Genomic DNA, 19252 nt, shown 5'->3' on the forward strand with positions numbered 1-19252 from the left:
CTGAAGAAGCCTGGTTACAGAGCTGAATAGCTGAAGCTAAATGGGTGAAAGGATTTGCTGCCCCAATCCCCATTATTGCCCTCTGTATAGAGACTTCCAGTTGGAGAGAGACCATTGCCAAGGGCCCCATGCCCCTAGGGGGCCCCATCAGGGTTGCCAGGCTCAGTAAAACCAGAGACAGTATGTAAAAATCTGTGTTTTTTTTACATCTGTCCCTGATATGTCCAAAACAGACATGCTTTTGATGTGAAAATCACAAGATTTTAGCTGCCCCGCCTCTGTACTGCCTCCTGGCTTGGTGGCCATCTGTGAGCCCAGGGGCCCCATAATCTTCTATTGCCCGGGGGCCCCATGAGTTGTCAGTCCGCCCGTGTGTTCCAACTATAGAAACAAAGCATAGGTCACAGGTGCATTCTGTATAAAATGAATGTCAAATAATTATTTTACATTAATTAAAATATAAGGAGATTATCGAAAGTTTAGGCTCCATTTCCAGTGCCACTTCGGAGCATGACCGATGTAAATTCAGATCAAAAATCGCATTCTATGGACCAAATTTGCATCATAAAAAGTAGCACCAAAAGTAGCGCAGGCACCATTTTGAAGTCGTTGCAACTTTAGGTTGCACTGAAATCTAAAAAAAAGGGGTGCATTTTGTCATGTGACTTTGACGTCCAAAGTCACATGACAAATTACACAAGTGTGACTGGAGCCTACGGGTAAGGTTGATTATAGTACAATTTTTCTATTAAAATTTTTTAAATATGAAGTCGTGTCCTGCTGACGTGTTCAAGCTGTACGAGGGGATTAAAATTGGGGGCCCTCAGAGATGCTATATTAAGGGGTAAAAATCATCCAGGCAGGATGGGGTACCTTTTACTTTTCAGCCAACTATAATAGAATCTCTGCCTACAAGGCTTGAAAAACAACCCCACACAGTCACACTGTATTTAAGTCTTTATTTGAATTCCTCCTTCTAAGTGTTTCAGGAACATTTGTCTCGCCTCAATGCTTATCCAGCAGCACAAAGGTAAATGACCGGGACTGGATGATTTACAGGTTACCTTCCAAGCTTTCCTAATGAAGGGGAAAAAACAACTAGATTCCTTTCACCTATACACCGAGCTAAAAGGTTCAACTCGCCAAACTAGAACGTGAGCATTATTTCCAGACACAAGGACCCTAAATTATTCATTTCTATCGTTTTATTTGTCCAGGTTGGGAAAATATCACAAGCAAGCTTTATAGAGCCTACATGAAAATATATAGCCAGATTAATAGAGAATTACGCCGGCGTATCAGTAGATACGCCGACGTAACTCGGAATCTGCGCCGTCGTAAGTTTAAGTGTATGCTCAAACTGAGATACACTTAAACCTATCTAAGATACGACAGCCTGCGCCGTCGTATCTTAGGGTGCAATATTTACACTGGCCGCTAGGTGGTGCTTCTGTTGAGTTTGGCGTAGAATATATAAATGACTAGATACGCCGATTCACGAACGTACGTGCGCCCGGCGCAGTAAAGATACGCCATTTCCCTAAGAGTTACGCCGCGTAAAGATAAAGCTGCCCCCTAGCTGGCCTAGTCAATGTTAAGTATGGCCGTCGTTCCCGTGTCGAAATTTGAAAAACAGCCTGCGCCGTCGTATCTTAGGGTGCAATTTTTACACTGGCCGCTAGGTGGCGCTTCTGTTGAGTTTGGCGTAGAATATATAAAGGACTAGATACGCCGATTCACGAACGTACGTGCGCCCGGCGCAGTAAAGATACGCCATTTCCCTAAGAGTTACGCCGCGTAAAGATAAAGCTTCCCCCTAGCTGGCCTAGTCAATGTTAAGTATGGCCGTCGTTCCCGTGTCGAAATTTGAAAAATGTACGTTGTTTGCGCAAGTCGTCCGTGAATGGGGCTGGACGTCATTTACGTTCACGTCGAAACCAATACGTCCTTGCAGCGTACTTTGGAGCAATGCACACTGGGATATGTACACGGACGGCGCATGCGCCCTTCGTAAAAAAACGTCAATCACGTTGGGTCAATCATTTACATAAAACACGCCCCCCCCATCCTCATTTGAATTAGGCGAGGCTACGCCGCCTTAAGTTAGGAGGCAAGTGCTTTGTGAATACAGTACTTGCCTCTCTGACTTAAGGCGGCATAGCGTAAATACGATACGCAACGCCGCCTTAAAGATGCGGCGTCCTACCTGAATCTGGCTATTACTCTATATTGAATTAGTCTAGAACACGTGTCAAACACTAGGTTGAATCCGGCCAGCTAGGCCATTTCATGTGGCCCTTGCACTTCATCCGCAGCTGCGGCGCCCCTCTCGTCTCCACACCCCCCTTGTCTCAGCAGCCAGGTGCAGAAAGGACGACACAACTCCTTAGTCGGATCCTGCGCTCCTCTGAAGAAGAGGCTCGTCTCTGCACCCCTCCGCCCAGTCAGCATCAGAGAAGATGACAACTCCTCCACCAGATCTTGTGCTTCTCCGTGCAGGCGTGGAAATGCTCGTCTCTGCAACCCTTCCTCCTGCCTCAACAGTAGGCAGCAGAGAGGCGGAACTCCTCCTACAGATCCTGTGCAGATGCAGCATCCCATTGTCTCCGCCTCCCCTGGTCTCAGTATTCAGCAGACTGCGGAAGCCGACTTCAGCCCTCCTCTGGTCCTCCTCCAGAACCTGCACTTGTTGCTTCCCACCTCCGTTCCCAGCTTCTTACCCTGCAGCACAGGGTAAGGGCCCCATGCACTGTGATGTAAGGGAGGGTGAGGGACTCTTGCCTTCTGATGGTGGGCGTATTTTGACATCTGATGTAAGGAGCGGGGGGGGGGGGGGGTGGAGTGCTCTGCACATCTGCTTATAAGCTTATAATTATTAGTAATAATACCATTCTATGCCTATTGAAAAAAAAAGGGGCACACAGCTGGAATTATCCAGAAGAAACATAATAATGATACATTTTATTTATAGGCGCCTTTTAGAACACCAAGGTCACCTTACAAGTGTAGCAACAAAAAAAAATAAACATTATAAATATACATTACATAAACATTAAATGATAAAAACAAGTCAGACCGAATATGCTTGTTTTAAAAAGATATATGTTTTGACATGCGATATGAAGACAGGTAAAAAAAAAAAAATATATTGTGGATGTCAGGAGGCAGGGCATGCCGAAGTCAGGAGGCAGGGCATGCCAAATTCGGGGGGGCAGAGCCGCTAAAGCAGGGGCGTCAAACTCAATTTCATCATGGGCCGCAACAGCATTATGACCAGTTGTATTTGTAAGATTAGATGTCCAGCGCATCCCCCTCCCCTTACATTAGATGTCAAGAGCCACCCCACCATCAGAGGTTGAGTCCCCCACTCTCCCTTACATCAGTGCACCCCCCTTTCATTATGTTGCTGCTGGGAAGAAGCTGGATGCATTGCTTGAAAGCAGAAAGTAAGGGTCTGGAGGACTAGAGGAGGGCTGGAGCTCTCCTGCAGCTGCAGGAGAGGTGCAAGGGCCACATGAAATGGCCTGAAGGGCCGGATTCGGGGGGAAAGATGCACTTCAAAAGAAAAAAAAAAAAGAAACCGTAAAGTTTGCCCATTTTTTTTTTTTTTTGGTTTTAATGTGAAAGATGTTACGCCGCGAGAATCGTGATCCATCTTCCAAGCATAAAAAAATAAAAATCGCAATTCTCATTTTAGCTCATTTGATGAGAAAAGCTTCCCACCGGCGCATGCGGCTGCGTCACGAGTTGCCGAAAGAAGCCGGACTGCCAGTCGGCGCTATACGGCGCCTGCACACCGACGTTCGGCTTCTTTCGGCAACTTGTGACGCGGCTGAATGCGGCGGTGGGAAGCTTTTCTCATCACGTCAATCACTTAGCCTGTGAATAGGAACGCCCACTCCCGCGGGATTAACTACCCGGAAGCAGGGGTGAAAAATATCGGTAAAACGGTATGTACGAAAAAAAAAAAATGATAAGCATACTGTCAGTGTCAGAAGTCAGCTCAATGTAATGTTTAGAATTTTTTTTAGGGTGAACCCCCCGCTTTAAGCCCAGGTTCAGACTGGGCTGCGGGAATGAAGCGAGCGAGTTCAGCTGAACTCGCACAATTTCGTTCCCGCTTGTCAGTCCCGATTTCGGCCGCGATTACAGAGACGGGTTTCTGCACAGATGTCAATGTAAATCACGGGCCAAAAATTGCAAAAAAGTAGTACAGAAACTACTTTTTGAAATCGGTGCGACGCTGCATCTGATTAGGACGGTGCCTTTGCTTGCAAATGTCGCAGATTGCACATCTCAAATCGTGTCAATGTAAACCAGGGCTAAGGGACGGTTCACACTGCAGCGATGCGAGAACCATGCAAGTCCACTGCGGGTTCCCGCATCGCATGTCTCCCGGCGGCAGTTCACACTGCTCTGCTCTATGCGATCTGATGGGAGTGGCATGCGATCCGATTCTGCTGTAGAATTAAAAAAAATAAAAAAAGAAGGAGGTCCTGCGCGTGTTTGGTCCGAATGCGATGCAAAGCAAATTCAGCCATAGAATCTTCTGCAATCACATGCGATTTGCACTGCAGTGTGCTGTGCGAATCACATGCAATCTCGCACCACGCAGCAGTGCGAACCGGCCCTTAGTCTAAAGTTATTACTAAAGCCAATAATAATTGAATGCAGAGGCAATTTAAGATAAAAAGAGTAGATCCTTTTTTTTACTGTATGTTATACAGGATTTATATAACACCAGCGCTTTACAATATTAATATTTCCTAATACATGAATAGAAGAAAGACCATTACATCATTCATAACTATATTAGCATATGAAATATTAGTTTAGTCAAATGATACTAGAGAGTGTATCAAGCTTATAGTTTCACTGTAGAAGGGTGGAACACGAATGACTTTCCCCCTTTGTATTATATTGTTTGTAATCATTTGCTATTGTGTTCTTAAAACACTGGTTCTGTTTTTATACAAGGAAGTTCTAATTTTTTGAGTGCGTCAAGATATGTAAACTCAACATTTGATACTCCTTGTATGTGCCTGCTGCACAATGTACTTGCATGAGAGTCTCCTGTTCTCTTTGTATTACTTCCTTTATGTGAAATCCCTGGTGATCCTGCCAGTCCCTCTGCTCTCCTATTAACAACTGACGGCCTTCCCAGAAGAGTTGAAGCCGTTATAGCTGCAAAGGGTGGGCCAACTCAATATTGAAGCCTACGGACTAATACAGTAGCTGGATTCAAATAGACCGCCGCATCTTTGCGGCGGCATAGCGCATCGTATTTACACTACGCCCGCCGTAAGTTAGCTAGGCAAGTATTGTATTCACAAAGTACTTGCCTGCTAAGTTACGGCGGCGTAGCGTGAATAGGTCGGCGTAAGCGCGCCAAATTCAAATGAGGATGTGGGGGGCGCGTTTTATGTAGATTAACTGTGACCCAACATGATTGACGTTTTTTACGAACGGCGCATGCGCCGTCCATGTACATATCCCAGTGTGCATTGCGGCAAAGTACGCCGCAAGGACGTATTGGTTTCGACGTGGACGTAAATTACGTCCAGCCCTATTCACGGACGACTTATGCAAACAATGTAAAATTTTGAAATTTCGACGCGGGAACGACGGCCATACTTAACATTGACTACGCCTCCTAGGGGGCATCTTTATCTTTAGGCGGCGTATCTTTTACGGAAACGGCGTAGCTTTACTACGTTCATGAATAGGCGTATCTAGCGATTTACATATTCTACGCCGAACGGAATGGAAGCGCCACCTAGCGGCCAGCCTAAATATTGCACCCTAAGATAGGACGGCGCAAGCTGTCGTATCTTAGATAGGTTTAAGTGTATCTCAGTTTGAGAATACACTTAAACTTAGGTCGGCGCAGATTCCGAGTTAGGTCGGCGTATCTACTGATACGCCGGCCTAAATCTTTATGAATCTAGCTCCAAGTCTGGGATGTGATTAAAGTTCAATACTTTGAGAACATAGTGCGTAATGTTATAGAAAAAAATATAATATATCTATAGATATACACACACGCAAAATCTCACGAGTACACCCCTCACATTTTTTTATCATATCTTGCGACCACACTGAAGAAATTACAGTTTGCTACAATGTAAAGTAGTGAGTGTACAGCTTGTAAGTTTGTAAATGTTGCTGCCCCTCAAAATAACTCAACACACAGCCATTAATGTCTAAACCGATGGCAACAAGAGCAAGTACACCCCTAAGTGAAAATTTTCTAATTAAGCCCAACTAGCCATTTTCCCTCCCCGGAGTCATGTGATTAGTTAGTGTTACAAGGTCTCAGGTGTGAATGGGGAGCAGGTGTGTTAAATTTCGCTCTCACTCTCTCATACTGGTCAGTGGAAGTTCAACATGGCACCTCATGGCAAAGAACTCTGAGGATCTGAACAAAAAAAAGAATTGTTGCTCTACATAAAAAAGGTATAAGCTATAAGAAGATTGCCAAGACCCTGAAACTGAGCTGCAGCACGGTGGCCAAGACCATACAGCGGTTTAACAGGACAGGTTCCACTCAGAACAGATCTTGCCATGGTCGACCAAAGAAGTGCACATGCTCAGCATCATATCCAGAGGTTGTCTTTGGGAAATAGCCCTATCAGTGCTGCCAGCATTGCTGAAGAGGTTGAAGGGGTGGGGGGGGGGGGTCAGCCTGTCAGTGCTCAGACCATACACCGCACACTGCATCAAATTGGTCTGCATGGCTGTCATCCCAGAAGGAAGCCTTTTCTAGAGATGAAGCACAAAAAAGCCCACAAACAGTTTGCTGAAGACAAGCAGACTAAGGACATGGATTACTGGAACCATGTCCTGTGGTCTGATGAGACCAAGAAACTTATTTGGTTCAGATGGTGTCAAGCGTGTGTGGGGGCAACCAGGTGAGGAGTACAAAGACAAGTGTGTCTTGCCTACAGTCAAGCATGGTGGTGGGAGTGTCATGGTCTGGGGCTGCACGAGTGCTGTCGGCACTGGGGAACTACAGTTCATTGCGGGAACCATGAATACCAACATGTACTGTGACATACTGAAGCAGGAGCATGATCCCCTCCCTTCGGAGACTGGGCCGCAGGGTAATATTTCAACATGATAACGATCCCAAACACACCTCCAATACGACCACTGCCTTGATGAAGAAGCTGAGGGTAAAGGTGATGGACTGGCCAAGCATGTCTTTAGACCTAAACCCTATTGAGCATCTGTGGGACATCCTCAAACAGAAGGTGGAGGAGTGCAAGGTCTCCAACATCCACCAGCTCTGTGATGTCATCATGGAGGAGTGGAAGAGGACTCCAGTGACAACCTGTGAAGCTCTGTTGAACTCTATGCCCAAGAGGGTTAGGGCAGTGCTGGAAAATAATGGTGGCCACACAAAATATTGAAACGTTGGGCCCAATTTGGACATTTTCACTTAGGGGTGTACTCACTTTTGTTGCCAGCGGTTTAGACATTAATGGCTGTGTGTTGAGTTATTTTGAGAGGACAGCAAATTTACACTGTTATACAAGCTGTACACTCACTACTTTACATTGTAGCAAAGTGTCATTTCTTTAGAGTTGTCACATGAAAAAATAATAAAATAGTTACAAAAATGTATTGTAAGAGCGATTATATATATATAAAATTATTACACACACACACACACACACACACACACACACACACACACACACACACACACACACAGTAGAAATATATTGGGCCAGATTCAAGAAGCAATTGCGCCTGTGTAACCATAGGTTACACAGCGCAATTGCTTACTTGCTCCGGCGTAGCGAATGCTCCTGATTCAGGAACATCGATACGCCGACTGCAGCCTAAAATCTGCAGATTTTAGGCTGCATTCTTGCGTTGGCCGCTAGGGGGCGCTCCCATTGTGATCTGTGTATAGTATGCAAATTGCATACTAACACCGATTCACAACGTTGCGCGAGCCCTACGTACGCAAATTACGTAGTTTGCGTACGTCGGGTTTCGCGTAAGGTTACACATCCTAATAGCAGGCGCAGCCAATGCTATAGGATACCCACGTTCCAGCGTCGCGATATTTAAAATCTACGTCGTTTGCGTAAGTGAATCGTGAATGACGCTGGACGCCATTCACGTTCACTTTGAAGCAAATGACGTCCTTGCGACGTCATTTGCCGCAATGCACGTCGGAAAGTTTCCCGACGGAGCATGCGCTCTAGGCTCGGCGCGGGAGCGCGCCTAATTTAAATGATTCCCCCCCGGGCGGGATCATTTACATTGCGCGCGCTTACGCCGGGCAATTTTGCCGGCGCGCCCTCGCAATTTACGGAGCTACTGCTCCGTGAATCGAGGGCAGCGCAAAATATTTGCGGGGGCGCAGGGCAAAATCGTTGCCCTGTGCCTCCGCAAATAAATCGCAAATGTACCTGAATCTGGGCCAGTTGTTTTTTGTGTCCAGATATCAGCTTTATCTGTTTCAAATGGTATAACACGTTGTGGCAATGTGCTTAGACTGATTAAAACAAGGCATTTCATAAGAGAAAGGTCATGTTTTAGCTGTTCATAGACAGCTGAACTCTCATCTAGGACAAGAGGCAGTGACAGATCTCTGCTGTCATTCTGCTCTCTTTCTGGGGTGACTTTCCTCCCTGACTCAGACTACATTTGGCTGTGGCTCAGCGCTCAGTATTCCTACACGTTATGACCTGGTCAGCAGTCACACTGTTCATACCTCTGCATTCCTTCACACTCAACGGATTAACACATTGTTTCCATGAATACTTATTTCATTTTTAAAGGGAACGCAGGCAAAAAAACAAAACAAAAAATATATATATATTTTTTTTTTACAGTATATTTTATACACCCATTTAGGATTTTTTAACTCGTAAGTTACATAAGTGTCTGCAGTAAAGCCCAATTGACGTCTTACACCCTCTTTCGTCTTATCCCAGTAACCCCATATTGTAGTTTGGGACAGATTTGCACATGTAAAAAAAGGTCTTAAAGTCATGCGAAAGCCTGATTTTTTTTCCTTGCACAGTGCAGCAATCAATTTCTTTATAAAAAAAAAAAAAAAAAGGATATTTTTTCTACTCACCGTAAAATTATTTTCTCTGAGTTCATTGACGGACACAGCCCTCATTATTGACCTTAGGTTATATGGCCACCTTTAGGAGTAGGACTAGGCAGAAAAAACACAGCACAGCAACGCCCAGGGGCGGTCCTTACTGCCAGCAACCCTCCACTCTGCTCCAGGCAGCTCAGATCGTTATAAAGCCGTACAAAAACAGGAGGGGTGGGTGCTGTGTCTGTCAATGAACTCAGAGAAAAAGGATTTTTCTTTTTACTCGCCGCAAAATCTTTTTCTCCGAGTTCATTGACGGGCACAGCCCTCATTCTTGACCTTAGAGACGTCCCACAGCAGTGCCAGAACGGGGGTGGAACACAGAAAAAACAAAATAACCTCCACCCATGATAAAAACCCCCCGTACAGGGACCCAAAACCTCAGACGGCCGCCTGCAAAAAACTTTGCAGCTGAAAGATACCAAAACACCCACCTTGTAAAACTTGGTAAAAGTGTGTATGGACGACCAGGTAGCCGCCCTACACACCTGAGAAACAGATGCTTGATGTCGGAAAGCCCAGGAAGCACTAACCGCCCTGGTAGAATGCGCCGTGACGGGAAATGGGGGCACCTGCCCCCTTATGGCGTAGGCCTGAACAATAGTCTGTCTGATCCAATGAGAAATGGTGGCGAAAGAGGCCGCCAGGCCCTTCCTCATTCACAAACAAGGAATCCGCCTTCCAAAAGGAAGTCGTAACCGACATTTACACATGGAGAGCACGAACCACATCCAAAGAATGCAAGGTGACCTCCTTGGGATGAGACGGTGGAGGACACAAGGAGGTAAGGACAATGTCCTTGTTTAGATGAAAGTCAGATACCATCTTGGGTAGAAGCGTGGCCTGCGTCTGCAGCACCACCTTATCCCTGTGGAGATCAAAATAACGGGACTTGCACGACAAGGCCGCCAGCTCAGAAAATCGACAAGCGGAAGTAATAGCTACGAGAAAGACAACCTTCTGACAATGAGTGAGCAAAGGGATCTCCCCAATGTTCTCGAACGGCGGCTTCTGAAGTACTGAGAGACCTACAGTGCCGCTGCGGAGCTCCTTGCCCCCCCCTCCTGGTGGTTTACATAGGCACGACCACTTCCGGGACAGCAGCAACCGCACTGCGGAGTGAAGGGTCTGAAGTAGGGATGAGCTTCGAGTTCGAGTCGAACTCATGTTCGACTCGAACATTGCCTGTTCGGCGAACAACGAACAATTAGGGGTGTTCGCGGCAAATTCGAAAAGCCGCGGAACACCCTGTTAAAGTCTATGGGAGAAATCTAAAGTGCTAATTTTTAAGGCTAAAATGCAATTTATTGTCCTAAAAAGTGTTTGGGGACCTGGGTCCTGTCCCAGGGGACATGTATCAATGCAAAAACAAGTTTTAAAAACGACCGTTTTTTCGGGAGCAGTGAATTTAATAATGCTAAAAGTGAAATATTACTTTAAATTTCGTACCTGGGGGGGGGGGGTGTAAAGTTAGCATGTGAAATAGCGCTCGTTTCCAGTACATAGAATTGTCCCTGCACAAAGTGTCATTTCTAAAAGGAAAAAAAGTAGAGAGAGAATTCATTAAAAAAAAAAAAAATAGCGTGGGGTCCCCCCAAATTCCATTACCAGGCCCTTCAGGTCTGGTGTGGATTTTAAGGGGAACTCCACCCCAATTTAAAAAAAAAATGGCGTGGAGTTCCCCCAAAAATTCACACCAGACCCCTTATTCCGAGCACATTAACCTGGCCGGCCGCAGAAAAGACGGGGGGACAGAGTGCGCCCCCCCCTCTCCTGAACCGTACCAGGTCACATGCCCTCAACATGGGGAGGATGTCCCCATGTTGATGGGGACAGGGGCCTCATCCCCACAACCCTTGCCCGGTGGTTGTGGGGGTCTGCGGGCGGGGGGCTTATCAGAATCTGGAAGACCCCTTTAACAAAGGGGACCCCCAGATCCTGCCCCCCCCCCCTATGTGAATTGGTAATTAGGTACATTGTACCCCTACCATTTCACGAAGGAAGTGTAAATGGTTGGAAAACACACACACACACACACACACACACACACACACACAGTAGAAAAAAGTCCTTTATTAATAAAAAAAAAAAAAATCCAGTTTCACTGGTCTGTATTGTCGCAAATCGTTTGGAACGCATCGCGCATGCGCAGTGTGAAATTTCTCGCCGCAACATCACTTCCAGAGCATTCTGTGATGTGATGTGGAGCATGTGACGAGACACCATATCCAGAAAAAAAAAAAAGACCCCAAGGCAAAATAGCCGCCGCAGCTACAAGAAAATAGCCGTCGGCCGCAGATAGAGCCAAAAGCCAGGAAAAGACCCCAGACCACGAGACAATGGCTGCGGCGCCCAGCTACAATGCACATGGTGGAGGACGCCAGCCACACACCCCACGCCGGAACAGCCCATAGACCACCCTGATGTTACCCCACAAAGGACAGGTAGGAACCCCATGCAGCGACGCCAGGCTGCACAATGGGGGGGGGCAGGGGAGGGGGAATACCCCAGAACCGCCCACCCCAGGGAGTACCCAGCTGCTCCGAAACAGTGTCCGGACTGGACCAGTGGAGTCAGTACTTACCCGTTCAGCAGGGCCCACGGGTCAAACTCCCAAGACAGAACCATCTCCCACCGAAGCGGCGTGGCTGTAGGCCAGGGTGACACAGACTCAGATGGCAGTAGCCTGGTCACATGTGCCCCTGCAAGGCGTATAAGCCTGCAGGCCGCCCCGGTCCAGCATTGGGCTTTTTGCAGCCGACTCAGCGCGGAGCTCAGGTCTGCACATGCTCGGTGGCCAGGCTGGGGAGACTACCTGGATCTATAGTACCCAGCCTGTCACCCAGCCCAGCAGTTGATTGCAGATCGTAAAAAAACAAAAAGGAACTACAGATCCCAGTAGGGAGCCAGGTCCTTCTCCTAGACTAGGCAAAAAAAAAAAAACTGAGCTCAGGGTGACCACATTTCCAAACTACCATTCAGGAAAAACCTGTATAAACTGGTGCAAAATGAAACTTAATAAAAGAACTAGTGCAAGTCTTAACATCTGCTGAATAAATTGCTAAAAATAAAATAATAAAATGCGGTTTGCAGAGAAATGGTGTGTCTGACCAGGTCCATTACTGAGAGCAGATTACCATAAGCACTGGGTCAAGGTCTGCAATCTATTGCACAGTCATATTTAGACTCCAAGCACAACTGCTGTAACAGGGAAGTGGTGGTAAAACTATGAAAACGGAGGCACATAGTAAAAAGGTCTCTCAGAAAGCATTTCTATTGTATTGGCTGCAGGAAGTTACGGAATCATGCAGGTCATCATTGCCTTGTCTAAGCTCAGAAGACTTACCATCAAAATCCGCCAGCGACTTCTCATCCTGCAGCAGCTTGTCAGTCGCTTCAATAGACATTCTGAACTTCAGATTTGTTTCTCTAAAACACATTAAATGAGAGTTGCCTTATATTACATTGTGATAAATTTATTTACAATCATAAAAAGTGTAAGTGCAAACAGGTTTTTGAAGACACAGTCTAAGGCTGATGCACATGGGCAATAAAGATGGTCAACTGGTTGGTCTGAAGAGAAGACTGGGTGAGGATCATGCCAAAGAGGGCTCCGTATTGGTCACTAAGAAGGGTATTTAACTGTCCAGTCAGAGGCATTCATCTCCACATACTGAGACCAGTCTGAAGGCCTACAGACAACAGGAACATCTCTTATTTCATTGAGAAAAGAAGGGAACCTTTAAAGGGTCACTAAAGGAAATTTTTTTTTTTGCTGAAATGATTGTTTACAGGGTATAGAGACATAAAAGTTAACTGATTCCTTTTAAAAATGGATTACAAATTGAATTCAATCTATCATATAATGTGCCTCTAGTTTCACGTTCAGTTTTAAAGGTACATACATGAAGTTCCGGGTGAGAGGTGAGTCGGGAAGACTCACAGAACAAAAACAACAAATCCAGGGCAGTGTTTTGTTTTTAAAATGAATCTGATTGGTTCTGAGGAGTTTTAGACACACAGTAATGACAGCTTAGACCACCGTGAAAATCTCCCAGTATGATGGTTATAAGGAAACAGGCAACCAGGAAGTGTGGAGATCACAGCAGAATTACAGCTACTTCAAAGCAAAAACGAACAATGAGGACATGAAACCAGTACTGCAATAAGGTAAAGGAAGCTATTTAGCTAAAAAAAAAAATTCCTTTAGTGACCCCCTTTAACTACATGTGTAGGCTACTTTGACCAAGTAACAAGCTACAAAGTGCTGGGTCCTGGTGGATTTGGGAATGAGCAGATGGCTCATCACCCATCAATCTGTAGCAGACCACTGCCAATCTATAACAAAAACTTCCGACACATTGCTTCCAAAGTGCTAAAATGGCTTCCACACTTGAGGTTGCACTAGAATAAAAAAACTATCTCAGGAACTGAATCGGACTTCAGGCCCACCCCCTCTGTCTCCTTATTGGTCCATTACTAGAACCGACAGACTAACAGACCAATGAAAAAAAAAATCAGTTCCTTAAACTGGTAGGTATTTCCATAGTGGGCCACCTTGGCTTAGATGTCACCTAGGGTTCTCTGCAAAGTGTGCTAGGATATGCTGCTGACTATACTTCGTTGACCTCCCTGGCGGTATGATGCCTTCTGGTTTTAGGTGCTGAAAGCGGTACAATTATTTTGCATGGAAATTTGGAGTTTTATATTGCAGGCCTGTAATTCTTAGGAATAACTCACTTAAATCTGTCCAAACAAGAGTCTAGTAGACATCCCGAGTATGATAAAGTTTGAAACACAAAATCATAAATTATAATATAATAAATAACTATAATAACAAATAATAATGTAATTATAATAAAAATTATTCAATAATGTATTCAAATCAAAAACACAGAAATTTGATGACGAATTTCCCCACAAATCACCATCGCTCAATTCTGCAAGCGATTCTACTTTATTATCTCCGTTTTCTAGCTGATCTAAGAGCACTTTTGATGTAAAAGGGACACTTTTTGGTTGCTATGGACAATCTCCAGTTTCCAGGCAGAAAGAACAGTTTTTAGAATATAAAACTGCATGCAGGACACTGGGCAGACCACTAGGGACAAAGGGGGTGTGTCATTATTTGTATTGTGCGTTTCAATTTTCGAATTTGGCGCCGAACTCTGTCCCCGTGCGTCGCAACGTCGCAGGGAATGGACCTCGGCACTGCGAATTGAGTGAGGAGACACAGCGGAGGAGCTCACACATACAGCGGAGACACATTGTAGGATCCAGGGACAAGGTAAGTAACTTCCCCTGTATCCTGCAATGCGATCCAGAGTCTGGCTCGGGGATACCGCTTTCGGTATGAAAAATTCACCCCGACCCTGACTCGGGAATATGGCTAAGGAGGTTAAAAGCCGCACTCCAAAAATGTTCTTTTAATTAAAGTCGATTACAAAATGAACATGCCACAGCAAAAAAGATTGGAACAAAAGCGAACGTTTCGCACTGTAGCTTCAGTGCTTAGTCATAGCTAGTACCTATGTACCCAAGTACTAGCTATGACTAAGCTACAGTGCGAAACGTTAGCTTTTGTTCCAATCTTTTTTGCTGTGGCATGTTCATTTTGTGATCGACTTTAATTAAAAGAACATTTTTGGAGTGCGGCTGTCCAAGTTTCCTTCGTATCTTTGCATCACTATTGCATTGCCGGGACCCATGGTTTGGTTCCAGCGAGGAGGTTCTCTGAAGACTGCTGAGCGGTTATTTCCTCTTTCTAATGAGGTTAAAGGGGTTGTAAAGGTGCAATTTTTTTTTCCAAAATAGCTGCCTTTACCTTAGTGCAGTCCTCCTCCACTTACCTCATCCTTCCATTTTGCTTTTAAATGTCCTTATTTCTTCTGAGAAATCCTCACTTCCTGTTCTGTCTGTAACTACACGCAGTAGTTCGCGCTGGTGTGGAGTGTCCTGCTCGCCCCTGCCCTTGGACTACAGGAGAGTCAGGACGCTCTCTACGTTGCAGATAGAGAAAGGAGCCGTGTGTTAGTGGGCGTCCTGACTCTCCTGTAGTCCAAGGGAGGGGGCGAGCACGACACTCCACACCAGGGAGAAAGCCTTACATTACGGTGTGTAGTTACAGACAGAAGAACAGGAAGTGAGGATTTCTCAGAAGAAATAAGGACATTTAAAAGCGAAATGGAAGGATGAGGTAAGTGAAGGAGGACTGCACTAAGGTAAAGGAAGCTATTTAGGGGGAAAAAATAATAAAATTGTACCTGTACAACCCCTTTAATTAGAAATTTTGACTTTCATAGAATCTGGAAATATGATAGCTGCCAATGTTGACAACCTATTGAAGATGAAATCTCCGGAACGATCATCCAGATCCTTTCTCCGCCACTTGGTAAGCCGCTGACTTGGAAGAAGCATGTGCATAACCATACATTGGCACTTGCACCTTAAAAAAAAACAATTCAGCAGCGGTGGCTTTCATATTTTTATCTTAAGGTTTCTTTTATTGCTGAGATATTATAAGAATGACACCCGACAGAGTAGGTGGGGGGCGCACAGGCAGCGCTGTATCCTGGCCTAGGGTCAAGGGGCGTGACCTTGCCAGGAAGGGGTGTGTCATATTTAAATTAGGGGGTGCGCAAGTTTAGTCAGGCCTCGGGCAGCACAAAACCTAAATACACCTCTGCGCACAGGGAGGAGAGACAAACTATTCACATATCTTCCTATGGAGACATAACATTTGATGGCTCAGATAAAACATTCGTACCCATCCAGTTCTGCCGTCTCTACATAACACAAGCTGTTTGGCTCGGAGCTGGACAGAAGCAGCACATCCGCCTAGGAAGAAGAAAACAAACAGATGGATATTTCATGTTGTTTATCAAGTGATGGTTCAATGCTTAAAAGCGCGTACATTAATCATCTGGGATCACCTTGTGACACCTCTAAACCCATTAAAAGGAACACGACACTGGTCAGACAGGAAGAACAGCCTACCTGCTAAGTGTCTCCAATTACCTTCTACCATTCACATGCTCTGCTCAAGCCCATAGTCTCTAGTTCCGTCTTCTGAACAAATCTGAAACCAGCAGAATTGCTGCGCTCATTCTAAAAACGGATTTTAGCATATTTGAGGCCCTGACCTGACACATGCATGCAGAAGGACCATCTCTCTATGCTTGATCCAGGTCAGTGATAAAAAAGAGAACTGGAGTGATGAGATTATCATGACAGGAATGCAATTCGCGTTTTTAAAATGTGAAATCAGCAATGGCAGCCTCCTGTTCAGCTTAGGACAAGCCTCCTTTAATCACTTAACCCCCGGACCATATTGCTGGTCAAAGACCAGAGCACTTTTTCCGATTCGGCACTGCGTCGTTTTAACTGACAATTGCGCGGAAAAATGGCTCTCAAACTAAATTGGCGTCCTTTTTTTCCCCACAAATAGAGCTTTCTTTTGGTGGTATTTGATCACCTCTGCGGTTTTTAGTTTTTGCGCTATAAACAAAAATAATGAATATTTTTCACTTTTTGCTATAATAAATATCCCCCAAAAAAAAAAAAAAAAATATATATATATATATATATATATACAGGCATAGCCCACTCTTAAGTACACAATGGGGTTTATTTACTAAAGCTGGAAAGAGCAAAATCAGGCTCACTTCTGTATAGAAACCAATGAGCTTCTAACCTCAGCCTGTTCAATTAAGCTTTGGTAATAAAACCTGAAAGCTCATTGGTTTTTATGCAGTTTTATGTGAGCCTGATTTTGCGCTTTCCAGCTTTAGTAAATAAACCCCATTGTGTACTTAAAAGTGGGATATATATATATATATATATATATATATATATATATATATATATATATATATATATATATATATATATATATATATATATAATTTTTTTTCCTCAGTTTAGGCCGATACGTATTCTTCTACATATTTTTCATAAAAATCGCAATAAGCGTTTATTGATTGGTTTGCGCAAAAGTTATAGCGTTTACAAAAAAAGGGGGTATTTTTATGACATTTTTATTAATATTTTTTTTTTACTAGTAATGGCGGCGATCAGCAATTTTTTTTTCGGTACTGCGACATTATGGCGGACACTTTTGACACATTTTTGGGACCATTGGCATTTTTATAGCGATCAGTGCTATAAAAAAGCATTGAATTACTATAAAAATGCCACTGGCAGTGAAGGGGTTAACACTAGGGGGCGGGGTAGGGGTTAAGTATGTTCCCTGGGTGTGTTCTAACTGTAAGGGGGGTGGCCTCACTAGGGGAAATTACTGATCTTCTGTTCATACATTGTATGAACAGAAGATCAGCATTTCTCTCCCTGACGGGACCTGTGTGTTTACAGACACCGCTCCCGGTCCCCGCTCTGTAACGAGCGATCGCGTGTGCCCGGCGGCGATCCCGCCGGGCCTGCGCGAGAGCCGATGTATAGCTACGGGCTCTCGCGCAGGGGAGCCGACCTGCTGCCGTAAAACGACGGCAGCTGGTCGGCAAGTTGTTAAAGCACAAGGCCAAGTGTTCTCTCATCTCCAGTGTCGCTTGCTTACTGCCAGAACTGTACCTTCTTAAGGCCTGTACACAGGGCTTTTTTCTCAAACAATAGGTTCTGGAACTGAAAGGGTCACTAAAGGAAAAAAAATTTTTTAGCTGAAATTACTGTTTACAGGGTATAGAGACATAATAGTTAACCGATTCCTTTTAAAAACTATTAAAAATAGATAAAAACCAATCATATAATGTACCTCCTAGTTTCAGTTTCGTTTTTGCATCTAGCTTAGTTTTTGTATGTTATTTGATGCCTCTGTGCTGGACAGACCCATGGAGCAGTATTGGTTTGGAAAACTAAACTAGAATCTCCCAGTACTGTGGTGATCAGGAAACAGACAACCAGGAAGTGTCAAGAACAGAGCAGAATTACAACAACATCAGAGCAAAAAACGAACAATGAGGACATGAAACCAGCACTGCAGTAAGGTAAAGGAAGCTATTTAGTTAAAAAAAATAAAAAATTCCTTTAGTGACCCAAGGCACCACAAAACCCCTCCCCCACACACACCCTCCAAATCACATTACATCAAATAGTGGGTGTGGTCAGTCAAATTTCACGAAAATAGTAAGAGGGCCTTAAAGGGGCATTAAATACCAGGATTGCATTACATACAGAGTGCAGAGCTGTCTCTTGTAAACGCAGAAACCAGACTTCTGTGTTTACAAGTGATTGTGGTGATCAGGCACCAAAGAGTCTGTGTCAGAGGTGGTGGGACTGAGTTCCACCAAGTTCCCCCTGAAAAAAAGCCCTGCCCGTACATACGATCTGACTTTTTGACCACAACGGACGCGTTTGATCGGAAAATCCGACCGTGTTTGTATGCTCCTTCAGACAATTGTTTTCGTTTTTTCATCGGACAAACGTTCGCTGTGAAAGCTCTCAAACTTTCCGGCAACAAAATGTCCAATGGAGGATAATCCGATCATGTGTATACTAGTCCATCGGACCAAAGTACAAACACACATTCTCAGAACCAATGCTAAAGATCAGCCAACAATAGTAAAAGTTGCCCAAAGGGCGGCGGTAAAGAGCTGAAAAACCATGTGATTTGGTGAAAGTTGGCAGAAAATGTTCATAAGTTCACGGCCAGCGCCCATTCAGACCAAAATCCAAGGAAAAGTCAGATGGAAGACCGATCGTGTGTATGAGGCTTTACACCGACATGATACAAACTTGTTATACATCATGGAACTTTTGACTTCCATGATGTAGTCTGTATGTCGTTGGTTAGCTGGGAAAGGAACATCCATGACATGACACATACCTTTGGCAATCCAAAGATTACCGTATTTATCGGCGTATACCGCGCACTTTTTTGCCCTGAAAATCAGGGCAAAATCGTGGGTGCGCGGTATACGCCGATACCCGCTTTCCCACACAGAGTTTGAATACTGCGCCGACATATACAGAGCGCAGTACACTCTGGTATAGTCGGGCAGTCTCGGCTCCTTCCGTGCTCACGTCCTGGACGAACAGGACGTCAGCGCAAGAGCTGCCGAGTCTGCCCGACAATACACAAGTGTACTGCGCTCTGTATATGTCGGCGCAGTA

General features: G+C 44.8%; 1 protein-coding gene across 1 annotated transcript in view; it reads right to left on the bottom strand.

Moving 5' to 3' along the window:
• LOC120927100 (phospholipid-transporting ATPase IC-like) overlaps positions 1-19252 on the bottom strand; it is a 184639-nt gene that overhangs the window by 53001 nt on the left and 112386 nt on the right. Inside the window, exons 8-9 of the mRNA XM_040337538.1 lie at positions 15894-15964; positions 12474-12556 (exon numbers count right to left, since the gene is read on the bottom strand). Of these exons, the coding sequence (XP_040193472.1) occupies positions 12474-12556; positions 15894-15964 (154 nt within the window). The remainder of the gene's footprint in view (positions 1-12473; positions 12557-15893; positions 15965-19252) is intronic.

The sequence above is a fragment of the Rana temporaria genome, chromosome 1 (genome assembly GCF_905171775.1).
Source record: "Rana temporaria chromosome 1, aRanTem1.1, whole genome shotgun sequence".
Classification (NCBI taxonomy): domain Eukaryota; kingdom Metazoa; phylum Chordata; class Amphibia; order Anura; family Ranidae; genus Rana; species Rana temporaria.